This window comes from Amblyomma mixtum, chromosome 1, assembly GCF_055824585.1.
Source record: "Amblyomma mixtum isolate Tamu chromosome 1, ASM5582458v1, whole genome shotgun sequence".
Taxonomy (NCBI): domain Eukaryota; kingdom Metazoa; phylum Arthropoda; class Arachnida; order Ixodida; family Ixodidae; genus Amblyomma; species Amblyomma mixtum.
The window spans coordinates 202,023,401-202,035,613 of record NC_143012.1 but is presented as its reverse complement, the minus strand read 5'-3'; the positions used below and the strand labels follow the sequence as shown (position 1 = coordinate 202,035,613).

The 12,213-nt window shown below is 46.1% G+C and overlaps 1 protein-coding gene across 2 annotated transcripts in view; it reads left to right on the top strand.

Annotated features, from left to right (window-relative positions):
* The first annotated feature begins 6,898 nt into the window (after positions 1 to 6,898).
* Positions 6,899 to 12,213, top strand: part of LOC149370562 (solute carrier family 45 member 3-like) — a 142,812-nt gene continuing 137,497 nt past the window's right edge. The window contains exon 1 of one of the 2 annotated variants that reach the window (XM_089562195.1): positions 6,899 to 7,003. In XM_089562195.1, the coding sequence (XP_089418321.1) occupies positions 6,975 to 7,003 (29 nt within the window). In that variant the 5' untranslated portion in view covers positions 6,899 to 6,974. The remainder of the gene's footprint in view (positions 7,004 to 12,213) is intronic. The other variant, XM_089562200.1, reaches the window with a different exon arrangement.

Sequence of the window (12,213 nt, the reverse complement as noted above, 5' to 3'; positions counted from 1 at the left end):
CCCTCCTTGCGTCGCAGGACCCGGACACGCAACTTCGCTGTGTGAACCGAGGTGCCAGTTCCATGGCCCTACGTGGCCTGGACAAATGCGCGTAATGTGAGGGCAGTGCGGTGGCCCTGAGACCTTGCACGGTCCAAACTCGCTTGCGTAATTAAAGTTTTCCATCCATCCATCCATGTAAGCTCTCGCATACAGCAAGACAGCAATCGCTGTGTAGTTTCTCGCTTAGATGGCTATTCTTGACAGGCTCAAATGAGTTTGCGCCAAGGTGCAGTAGGTGCTGAGGATTTTTTATCGACAAATATCCTGCGGGGCCCGGGTTCAAATACTGTAAGGAGGTGTGGGGTTTATAACCTAAAGAATTAACGAAGGAAAAAAGAGAAAGGAAGAAAGAAAGAAAGAAAGAAAGAAAGAAGGAAAGAAAGCAAAAGAAGGAAAGAAAGAGAAAAAGAAAGAGAAAAAGAAGGAAACAGCAAAAGAAAGGAAGAAAGAAAGAGTAAGAAAGGGGAGAGAGCAAGAGAAATAGAGAGAAAGGGGGAGAGAAAGGAAGAAAAAAGAAAGAAATGAAGAAAGAGTAAGAAAGGAAGGGGAGAGAGAGAAATGGGGAGAGAAAGGAAGGAGGGAAGAAAGAAAGAAAGGAAAAAGGAAAGAAAGAGTAAGAAAGAAGAGAGAGAAAGAGAGAGAGAAAGGGGGAGAGAAAGGAAGAAAAAAGAAAGAAATGAAGAAAGAGTAAGAAAGGAAGGGGAGAGAGAAAGGGGGAGAGAGAAATGGGGAGAGAAAGGAAGAAAGAAAGAAAGAAAGAAAGGAAAAAGGAAAGAAAGAGTAAGAAAGAAAGGAAGAAAGAGTAAGAAAGAAAGGAGAGGGAGAAAGGGGGAGAGAAAGGAAGAAAGAAAGAAATGAAGAAAGAGTAAGAACGGAAGGGGAGAGAGAAAGGGAGAGAGATAAATGGGGAGAGAAAGGAAGAAAGAAAGAAAGAAAGAAAGGACAAAGGAAAGAAAGAGTAAGAAAGAAAGGAAGAAAGAGTAAGAAAGAAAGGAGAGAGAGAAAGAGATAGAGAGGGAGAAAGGGGGAGAGAAAGGAAGAAAAAAGAAAGAAATGAAGAAAGAGTAAGAAAGGAAGGGGATAGACAAAGGGAGAGAGAGAAATTGGGAGAGAAAGGAAGGAAGGAAGAAAGAAAGAAAGGAAGAAAGAAGGAAAGGAAGAAAGAAAGAAAGAAAGGAAAAGGGAAAGAAATAGTAAGAAAGGGGGTTGAGAAAGAGAGAGAGAGAAAGGGGGAGAGAAAGGAAGAAGAAATAAATCAAGAAAGAGTAAGAAAGGAAGGGGAGAGAGAAAGGGAGAGAGAGAAATGGGGAGAGAAAGGAAGGAAGAAAGAAAGAAAGGAAAAAGGAAAGAAAGAGTAAGGAAGAAAGGAAGAAAGAGTAAGGAAGAAAGGAGAGAGAGAAAGAGATAGAGACGGAGAAAGGGGGAGAGAAAGGAAGAAAGAAAGAAAGAAAGAAATGAAGAAAGAGTAAGAAAGGAAGGGGAGAGAGAAAGGGAGAGAGAGAAATGGGGAGAGAAAGGAAAGAAAGAAAGAAAGGACAAAGGAAAGAAAGAGTAAGAAAGAAAAGAAGAAAGAGTAAGAAAGAAAGGAGAGAGAAAAAGAGATTGAGAGGGAGAAAGGGGGAAAGGAAGGAAGAAAGAAAGGAAGAAGGGAAGAAAAAAAAAGGAAAGAAAGGAAGAAAGAAGGAAGGAAAGAAAGAAGGAAACAAGGAAAGAAAGAATGAAAGAAAGAAAGAAAGAAGGAAAGAATGAAAGGAAGAAAGAAAGAAAGAAAGAAAGAAAGAAAGAAAGAAAGAAAGAGAGAAAGAAAGAAAGAAAGAAAGAAAGAAAGAAAGAAAGAAAGAAAGAAAGAACTGGGTTTGATCAAAAACTGATTCTCTTTACACAAAAGTGCTTCAGCCCCGCCGCGGTGGCTCTGGTTACGGCGCTCGGGACCCGAAAGACGCGGGTTCGATCCCGGCCGCGGCGGCTGAATTTCGATGAAGGCGAAATTCTAGAGGCCCGTGTGCTGTGCGATGTCAGTGCACGTTAAAGAACCCCAGGTGGTCGAAATTTCCGGAGACCTTCACTACGGCGTCCCTCATAGCCTGAGTTGCTTCGGGACGTTAAACTCCAATAAAACCAAACCAAACAAAAGTGCTTGAGACGGCTCACTTACACACGTGTCAAGCCCAAGTTTTGGAAGCGGCACATATCCGCAAACTTGGGCTTGACACGTTGCTAAGTGAGCAGTCTGAAGCACTTTTGTATAAAGAGACCCAGTTTTTGATCAACCTGTGACGCAAGTGATATCACGCTTTTCTGCGCAGTTTTCGTGGTTATTTCGACCACCTTTGGCGTGAGACCATCTTGGTTTCTTCTTTTTTTCTTTTGTGATGCGCAGGTACCCAACTTTTGCTGCTACGGGTCTTTTCTAATAAACCTTAGTTGCAAGTCTGCCGCTCGTCCTGCGCGGTTCTCGTCTTCGTCCTGTTTGAAGTCGCGGTTTTTCCCTACATGGAATACAGAAAAGGCGTTACCTCGGAACCCAACCGTGACAACGTCAGGAAGAATAGCGAGAACAACGATTAGGTTAGCCACTGATGCGTAAAAGTGAATTTTCCTTTTATTCGGTGATCGGCAGTGCTGTGTCGCGAAGTGCCTGTGCAGCTTCTTCGCATAAAGAATTTTCGTTAAAAGTTGGAAGTGTTGTCGCCATGGATGCCGGAAAAGGGGGGATGCGCTGGGAGCCCTTTCATATGCGCTGCATGCAGAAATGGGCAGAAGTCGATCGGCGGTCGCATGTGTCGCGTGGTCTTGTAATGTCTGAGTATCATTTACTTCTATAGGGGAGCCAAATAAAGGAGAGTCCTCTCTCCACGTTCGCCGGGAGCAGACGTTTGGTCTTGCCTCTCCATTGAGCACGGGAGGAACGGTGTCGGTTGGCGTTATAGGAACCACGCGTAAGCGTTGCTGCGACTACAACAATAATTCTGGGCTTTCAACTTGCCTCAACCAAAATTTGACATTAGGGACAGCTTTGTAATAAGGGAGTAATTACTCATTGACGTCCACCCGAGTGCAGCCATACGGCTACAAAGGAAAGCTATACAGCTTTCTCAGAAACTTCGTAGTTAAAGAAAAATTCGTCCTGGTCCGGGGTTCGAACCCAGGACCACCGCTTCACCGGAGCAGTCGCTCTACCAAATTGAGCTAACCAGGTCCTTGTTAGCTCAATTTGATAGAGCGACTGCTCTGGTGAAGCGGTGGTCCTGGGTTCGAACCCCGGACCAGGACGAATTTTTCTTTAACTACGAAGTTTCTGAGAAAGCTGTATAGCTTTCCTTTGTAGCCGTATGGCTGCACTCGGGTGGACGTCAATGAGTAATTACTCCCTTATTACAAATCTACTCCACCTTGGGGGATTCCCCTAAACATTTGGTCAACACTGTTCCCACTTCGAGTTATTGATCAATTCGCTCTCGCCCTACCATAAGCTTGCCGTCCTGGTTAGCTCAATTTGGTAGAGCGACTGCTCCGGTGAAGCGGTGGCCCTGGGTTCGAACCCCGGACCAGGACGAATTTTTCTTTAACTACGAAGTTTCTGAGAAAGCTGTATAGCTTTCCTTTGTAGCCGTATGGCTGCACTCGGGTGGACGTCAATGAGTAATTACTCCCTTATTACAAATCTACTCCACCTTGGGGGAATCCCCTAAACATTTGTTCAATAGGGACAGCTTTGCATTTAGATGAGCAGGATCTGCATCGATCTTCCGCTGCATCTCTGTTGTGCGATATTTTTTCCTTGCTTCTTTCAACCAGCGCTTGGAAATATGCTGCTATGACCAGCATAATCTGCACGTCTGCCGTTACCTCGATGATTGTCCTGTGACGTTAAAGCTCTCTTTCTCCACCTTTCCTTTCATTAAATTGCTTTCTCTCTGTCTCTCTTAAACCTCCCTTCTAGATCTAGCGTGGCTGATGTACCAAGTAGTATACTTGGTACCTCGAATTATGAAAATAACGGAATGAGCTTCACGCTGAATTGCCATAACACAACACCTATAATTTCGTAGATATCCATTTGGAGTTCTCGATAGTACCTGCTATTCGACATTGGAAAACCAGTTCCTACCGTATGCCGGCGCAAATTCAAAACTAGCTAAAAGGGCGGCCGTTCACTTTCTTTGCCTTCCTGCTTTTTTATAGTCTTGAGCGCTAAATTGAGTAACTGCACTCGGCTGGTTATCGGTGCGAAGCAACTGGCAGTGTTTGCTAAAGTCTGCGAATAGCGATGAATAATATCAAACACCAAAGGGTATCGAAGTGCGAAAGACAGTTTGCGTTATGCCGCATGTAAACCATTCGTCGCACGGCATGGAGAATGTCGCAGTAAGGTAATGCGTCCGACTGATGTTATTAGCGCCACTAACCTCTCAAAAATGCGTCCGGTGATGACCAAATATTTAAAAGGTGAAGAGTGTACTTCAAGCCAAAGCTGCAAACATACGGACATTGCCTCGGAGGTCACCTGTAAGGACGGATATCGGCCAAACTTGCCGATGCTTCAGAAAAAGGGCTACAGCACCTCCACTCACAGATCTTATCCCCTTTTCATCCTCGACTACCTCCTTACGAGGCAACCAGTCTCAGATTTAAAACATCCTTGTTTGCCCAGTAACTCGAGGCGAAATTCGGCAAGATAATGCGAGAAGTGCAAGAAGTGTGTGTCAGACTGCAAAACTGCGCGCTTTGTTTTTCTGGTATTTGATTTCCAACCCTTTAACCGTCGTGTAGCCAGTCAATGGTAGCGCGCTAATCAAACACCGTCAATCATAATTTCCTCTGAAGGAATAGCGTTTCCAGCGTGTGTCACTTTGCACCACCATTTATTAGTCGTGTTCGACGCTGGAGCGTATCGCCTTCGCGTTTACTATTGTTATTTGTTTCCATCCTTCACTGCCATTTATTTTAACTTCGTACTCAATTTTTTCGCACCATCAATTCCCTTTACAGTTCTTACATTTCCCCTTCCTTGGTACCCAGAGTTTCTGAATTTTTCACCCTCACAATTACTCCGGTTTCTTCTTGCTTACTTCCGTTTTTTATTCTGTGAATTTTGCTTCTCGCGTCCGTATACCTCTTTCCAGTACCCCTATTTTGCTTTCTCAACCCTACCTCCCTCCTAAGACTTATTTTGTTTTTAGCTTCTTGCCGTTTAGGTTTCTTTTTAGACGCTTCTCATGCTCTCGTCTCGGCGTGAATCGGCGCGGACATTCATGTTTAGTTCGAGGTTTCGCTCCTCCGCGGCTTCTTTAGCCACGCCTTCTTCACCGTCAGAACATGACATATTTGGGCTTTTTTTTGTTGATTTTTACATTTGTTCGAGCGCTATCACGATTGTGTGGGTGAGCACTGATTAAAATTGGGGCTGTGCTGTTAGATAGCCATATGTCAGGTTTGATTGCAGAGCTTATAAAAAGGATGCTTTTTAACTTTTCGAATAACGCTGGAATTCTACGCTGTTTTTTTTTTCTTTTCGCGTCGCTCTGTCCCTCTTCTTTTGGAGCAGTGTTAAAATGAGTGTTATATGTCGTCGTGTGGAAACAGATCGCTAAGCTTCAGTCAGCTGCTCCACTTGTTTCACTTGTTCGTCCCTGTCCGTTTTTGTCTGAGCTCCCGAGACAAACCGCTTGATTCGTTTTCTCTGCCTGATAAAACATACCTAGGTATCTCTCTTTCGTTTTTGGTACAAAAAGGGCACGCCACCATGGCGCGCTTTTTAGGAGGTGCCTTTTACTGTTGATATGATTCTTTTCACGCTGATCGCACCACGATAGTTGAGAGACGGCAGTGCTCAAGAGAGGCCATGCGTCAGTATGCATTAGACGATGCAAAAGAAGTCGTCGAAAGCAAAGCGGTATCAGTGCTGCCTTTCAGATCCGGGTTTTTTTAGCGTACGTGTGGGCACTTGCTAATTGCCTGCCTAATCCTCTACCCAGGCAAAATAGAACAAAAAAGCGAACCATGCAGAATCGATTCCCCAAAGACCGAAGTAAAGTGAAGAGACCAGCGCACGAGACGCAGTCTTCCAGTCAAGCAGCCTACACACGGAAATTATATAAGGCCTGCGTAACAAAGTATTCCCAAGGTCACGCGCCCGCAATCGCAGAAGGAAAGCCACACTTTGCGCGCTGTAGTTACGCTCAAGACGACGTCGCCTTCCTCCGCGATCCCGAGAAAAGAAGTGCGTGGCGTAAAATTCACTTTGCCGCGACGAGCGCGGACCGTCCGATTTCCTCGTTAGGAAAACCCGCTCCGGTCTGACCACGAAGTCCTGCGTGGTATTCTCGCTGCCTGCTTCAGAATACATCATGAGTATCGGCCTAGAGCTCAAAGCACGGCAGATGATCCTAAATGACGTCATTGCTGATTTGCGCTCGCTACTGCCCCCAGGCACATTGCGTTTCCACACTCGCCTCGGCCTGTGTAGGAAGCGAGCGACGCGGTCACGCTAACCAGCTGGGAATGCCCTAAGTTCTGTGACGGCACGCGCTTTCAATCAGCACTGATAGCGGCCCTGCGGCGCAAAAGGGCCGAGCAGGCGCCGTTTTCCGGGAGAGGAGACCTGGCACGTGACTTAACGGCGTCACGTGGTTTTGAGTACAGAGCAGGTAGGAAACAAAGCAACAAAGAAGCGAAAGAAGAGATTCTTGATGAGAGGCGGGGGCATCTGCTGTCGAAACATCAACAACACGTGAGCAGTGTGCGAATGGGCAGTACGCCTGTCCACAGACGGACAAAAGGTTGCGGGACGACGTGATGGACCCAATGCCGCCTCGCGGGCGCTCCGAGCCACGGCTCTAGTGTACATGTATCGTTACACTTGAAGTGCTCGCGTTAATTGCTCCGAGTTACATGAACTGATAATTGCAGACATCGCGGCACGGATTACGATGGCGACACCGACCGCTTGCGAGGAAAGGTGAGTGGTGGCACAGCCTCGACTGGGGTGAAAGGCTAGGTAGCTATATGCTTAGTTTCGTTTTCTCGAGCTTAACTTGGAGGCGCAAATTTGTGGCCTTGGGTGATACACGATGCACGAGGGGAGGGTGCAATATCTTGAGCGAATACTATCCTAGCCACTGCGCCGCGCATCACTTTTCGCACTATATCTTTCTTGTGAAAGCGGCCTTCTGGTTCGAACGAGATCAGAGGGATCAAATCGTTCCTCTCCTCACTAAAAATTCCAAGGAACCAAAGATTTGTGTGACTGTGTTTTTTCGGCAAGAAGGCGCAGGCCGAATACATGTATTTCTCTCGGACAACACCTTACTTTATTTTTTACAGGTAATCAACATCAGTACCTTCTTATATCTAACATGTATGGCAACTGTTGTCACTTAACTCCTAATGACCGCGAAATATTTGATAGAAATACCTCGGCATAACGTCTGTTACGTTGCAGAAACAAAGGTGTTGTCGATGTGATAAGCAGTTTTGTGAGCTAATAAATCATTACAAAGGAAGGAGGAATAAACGATCTTTTTACGATCTTTCAATACTATAAACACACCGTTGTGCCTTAAAATAGTAAACTGCCTCGTTAGGTAATAGCAGTATGCATTGAGGCACTCTGGCTGTAAGCGAAATGATTATACGTTTTTATATGCTCTGACTCTGCCTGTTCCATGGAGTTAATCGGCGGAAGCCTGTCTTTAATAGTTAATTAAGTTTACCTCACTCTTACCACGAAACGAATCAGTTACGTGCTACGAAATCTCGCTGAGTCGTGCTACGATATGCTCCGATTTTCAAACTGGTTTCTGTACTTATAACACACTCGCTGCAAAAGCTGTGTCAGCTGTCACTCAATAAGCGGTGAATTGCAAAGCCCTGTGGGTGACCCATATGCCTGCTGTAGTCGGATTTCAATTTCATAGTTCGACTTCGAAATAGAAGATAACTAATTCACAATCTTTAACATGCTGCATCCAATATAAGGGAGGCCAACCAGAGTGGAGGTCGCCTGACCTTATGCGTGCTCGACGCTCTGCCTCTAAAAAAATTATGGGCCAGATGTCCCTGTCTTAGCGCGACTACGGCGCAGAAATCTTGAGTTGCTCTGATGTTAAGCTACCACCACTCTTTTCATCCTGCTAATGAACTGCACCCGCTGAGAACGGGACGCGCGCTAACACCATGGGACGTTTACTTTTTAAGCCACCTAGTAAAATGTATTCGACGGAAGAGGGTAACTCGCAAACACGATTGTTTGTTGCCCTGATGCGATGCACGCTATACGCGACTAGAGAAAAAAAATCGTCCTTTTTAGCGTATATAGGACCTTTAAGCTCCAACTTAGGGCTATGACGCGATAGCGTACTGGGTTAAGTTCCGTATACCCAGAAGGTTTAGGTATGTGGGAGTTTAACGTCCCAAAGCGACTCAGGCTATGAGGGACGCCGTAGTGGAGGGCTCCGGAAATTTCGACCACCCTGTGGTTCTTTAAGGTGCAATGACATCGCACAGCACACGAGCCTCTCAAATTTCGCTTGCATCGAAATTCGACCGCCGCGGCCGGGATCGACCATATACCCAGAAGGACATTGTCTACCTTACATTCAGAAATCCTTAAATATCCGCATACTACTCCTGACGCAGTGGTGCAGCGGTTAAGCGATGCACCACTGCCCTGCGATGGTAGGTGCTGCCACCGGTGGAGTTTGTGCTCCCCAGGTTGTTCTTCCCGAGCGCCCAGCAGCGGTGGGCAGTTTCCTCACGATCCGATGGGGAGGTTGTGATGATGCCGCGAAATCACATGACCTGGATGGCCCACCTGCCTTCAAGGCTGCTCTCTGGGCACTGCCTGTCAGCCTCATGCTAGTGCTCTTTCGCTCATAACGCCAACGCCGGATTTTCTGGGCAACGGTGCCTTTAACGCTATGGCGTGAAAAAGAAAAATCACGACCGAGTTTTGGATAATTTCTATCCATACTGAAAAAATGTGCGCAGAAAAAAAACGAGGACAAAGCAAGACGAGACAAGGACGAGCGCTAACTCACAACTGAAGATTTATTCCGAAACAGAAGCACATATAAATAGGAAAAACAAAACGAAACAAAACATACCAATCTGACATCAAGAACATCACATGTCACCCCCTGTGTACCCCAGTGATTTTTCCAAAAACCGGAACTCCCTATCAGAGAAGCGGACAGAAGTCTGGCTGATGTACTTATCTCCGCTGATACGCTCTTCTAAGTATAATTTCTATCGCTTGAAGGAGCTGTAACCTCGAAGGAGCTGTAACCTATCTAACGGAACCTCGGTACTGTAAGATCATCCACGCAGGAACTTTGGACCCGCATACAAATAAAGCAACTTCCTGAGTTTCCCACATGCCTTAAAGGTTAGCAGCGACAGCTATGACTACACTTCAGCCCTCTCCCTCCTCGTCTATTGGGGCACATATCAATAGCGCACTTCAACGCAAGCATGTGTGCGACGAGAGCTGCATACCCAAGCGCCGTGGACATTGCTGCAATGACGTCATGCATTCTGTGTAGCAATGAGTGGAAGCACGCATTCCGGTGTGACCCACTTCTCGGCCCGGAGAGAGTGAAGGATGATAGCAGGACCTGGGTAACCTGATGATTCCATTTCGATTCTATTCACATTTTTCTTCATCGTTGGTTGAGTAGCCTACGCGTCCCTGTTTTCGCGCGGATCAGCCATTTGGTGTCAACAAAATAGGGTAAATAGCTTAGATAAAGAAGTGTATTTGTGGGAGCAGCAGCAAGCAGCGCCTTTTTAGCTCCCTATCGTATGTTACCAGCATGTACTACACAATATGGCCAAAATAATTAAGCGAAATGGTGTTTTAACAATACATTAAAAACTGTTTTGTACGCTTTCACTGTTATCTTATTTGTATTCAGCTTCAGGCTTCACCAATTACGTTCACACGCATCAATCCGCATCATAGCGCGAAACGAGATTAGGCCAGTTTCCAGAAACCATGGCCTTGCTTAGATATGAATGCTAGTCCAACCCGTATTAAGAATACGTAATTCGACCGTAACTGACCTGTTGACCCCGTGCGATTATCATGGCAATTCCTACTCAATGAACTGAACTAAAATGAAAATATGTTATTGCGTTGTGAGTACAGTGTAAGAGGCAGAGCGTGATTTGTCACCACGGGTGGTCGCCAGCACAGGTGATTGAGGAGCTGTCGCGTTGCGACTTATGTAACGTGATGACGCAAAGCTTCGAGGAGGCAACGTTTGCATGCCTGGGGTAGTCGGCCGTTCATAGCCGAACCACTGCCAACAAAAAGAGCACAAAAAAAAAGTGGTGCGTTTGTGTATTGTCTATGTACGTCGTGGTCACGGATCGCGACGCGCTACAATTTAGCTTTTAGCGAGCCTGTTTATGGCTGATGGAAGCGAAACGGCCGGAAAATGTCGTGTGTAGGCTTCGTTTCCTTAATGTGCATGGACGCATGCGGTTGGATGCCTGTCGAAATGGACACTGCGCAGTTTTTCTCTCCTTCTTTTGGCGTCTCTGAATTCCCCACCACCACTTCATTGCGTGCGACAGCAAACGTGTCCGGGCCTCGCTTGTTCTATGTTATTCCTCTCCCTTTCCCTCATTTCCCGCGCACGAGCGTTCAGCAGTCCACGCGACACGCTCACTTAGGTCCACTCCTACAAGGCCGCGAACTTCGCATCATTCTCCACCATCCTACTTGGCAAAAAAAGAAAGCAGCGATTATATAAGCCTAGAAAAGAAGCGCCAGCTCGCACTCGATAATGATTACGCACAGAGATGCAGTATGCGCGGAGTCCTTTCTCCCCCCCCCCCCCCCTCCTCGAGCCTTCTTCTACTGGTCACGCTAGGCTGTACGGACGCCCAGTGACAGCGGACACAGACATGACCTTCCCGGCAACCGGCTCTCTGTTTGTTTTTGGAAGGTTAGCACGTGGCGCAAAGTACGGGCTATGTGCACGGGCTGGTCATGTGGTCATGCTACCGTGACGTGCAACAAACAGCTTCACGGAGGCCCAGGAAACCCTTACATCGCATGGGAGCAGCAGCAGACGCAACAAAATGACAGAATTCACGAATAATACTATAGTCCTTTAATTGAAGGACTATGATAATACTGAAGTAGACGTCAACAATCTAAATCAACCTACATGCATAATATAAAGCAAGAAACCTATAAAAGATTTGTCAGTAATCGAATCAAAAGAACAGTTCAGCAACATCACAATGGTTTCTAAAGACTTGAATAGTAAAATTTAAAAAAAACATTCGTAGATCTGAACGCAAAACAATGGACGGAGTTCATTAGTAAAGCCTCTTTCAAATTCTGTTCGACTGAGATGTGGCTCGTAGTTGCGTGTGCAAAAAATACATAGTTATGAGCACCGCCTATCTTGCTGCTTGCTGCCATGTCTTGTTTTTGTTTCTTCCGTCCATTGCCCTCAGGTAACATCCGAAAATAACGTTGTTCAACTTTTTTTTTCGCTCGCTCTTACACTCATTCTCTGAAATTTTCAACGCGTGCTGCCGGGTTCTATAAAATGGCCTCTTACAGCGTCCAACCAGTGGAAGTATGGGCTTTCAACGTCTCTGCAATAGTCCAAAGGAACAGGTGTGTCCGCGCTTCTAGACAAGCTACAGAAAGGTGCATAATGACGTCCGCGCGGACGCTAGCATTGTACACTTGTTCCGAACAGATGCGCGTTAAATTTCCTGTAGAAACGAACAACTCCGTAGGTTCCTAAATCGCTCGCATTTAACAGGACACTGTTACTGACGTGAACTCTTCCTGCCAGGAAGGTGTAGCGTAACAAACTTAGCAGACCCACCATGTACTAAAGTAGTGTTCTGGGTGCATCTGTCCCTGTAGATTTTCATGAAGTGTGAGGAAAACATGACCGCCTGAAGGGCAAAGACACGGTACTACAATCTATTTTATTCCAAAACTTGCGCATTCACTTTGTCGACACGCGTGCAATGTTCTCTGCACTGCGACTCAACAACAAAAAGCCAAGTGATTCAAGCTGCGTCATCAAGCTTTTCATGTCCTCTTTCACTTGAAGAGAAGCATATAGTTTAGTAGATACGGTGTTATTGATTTTTCATTCTCGCTGGCATCTCTCAGAAATGTTTTGGTACGAA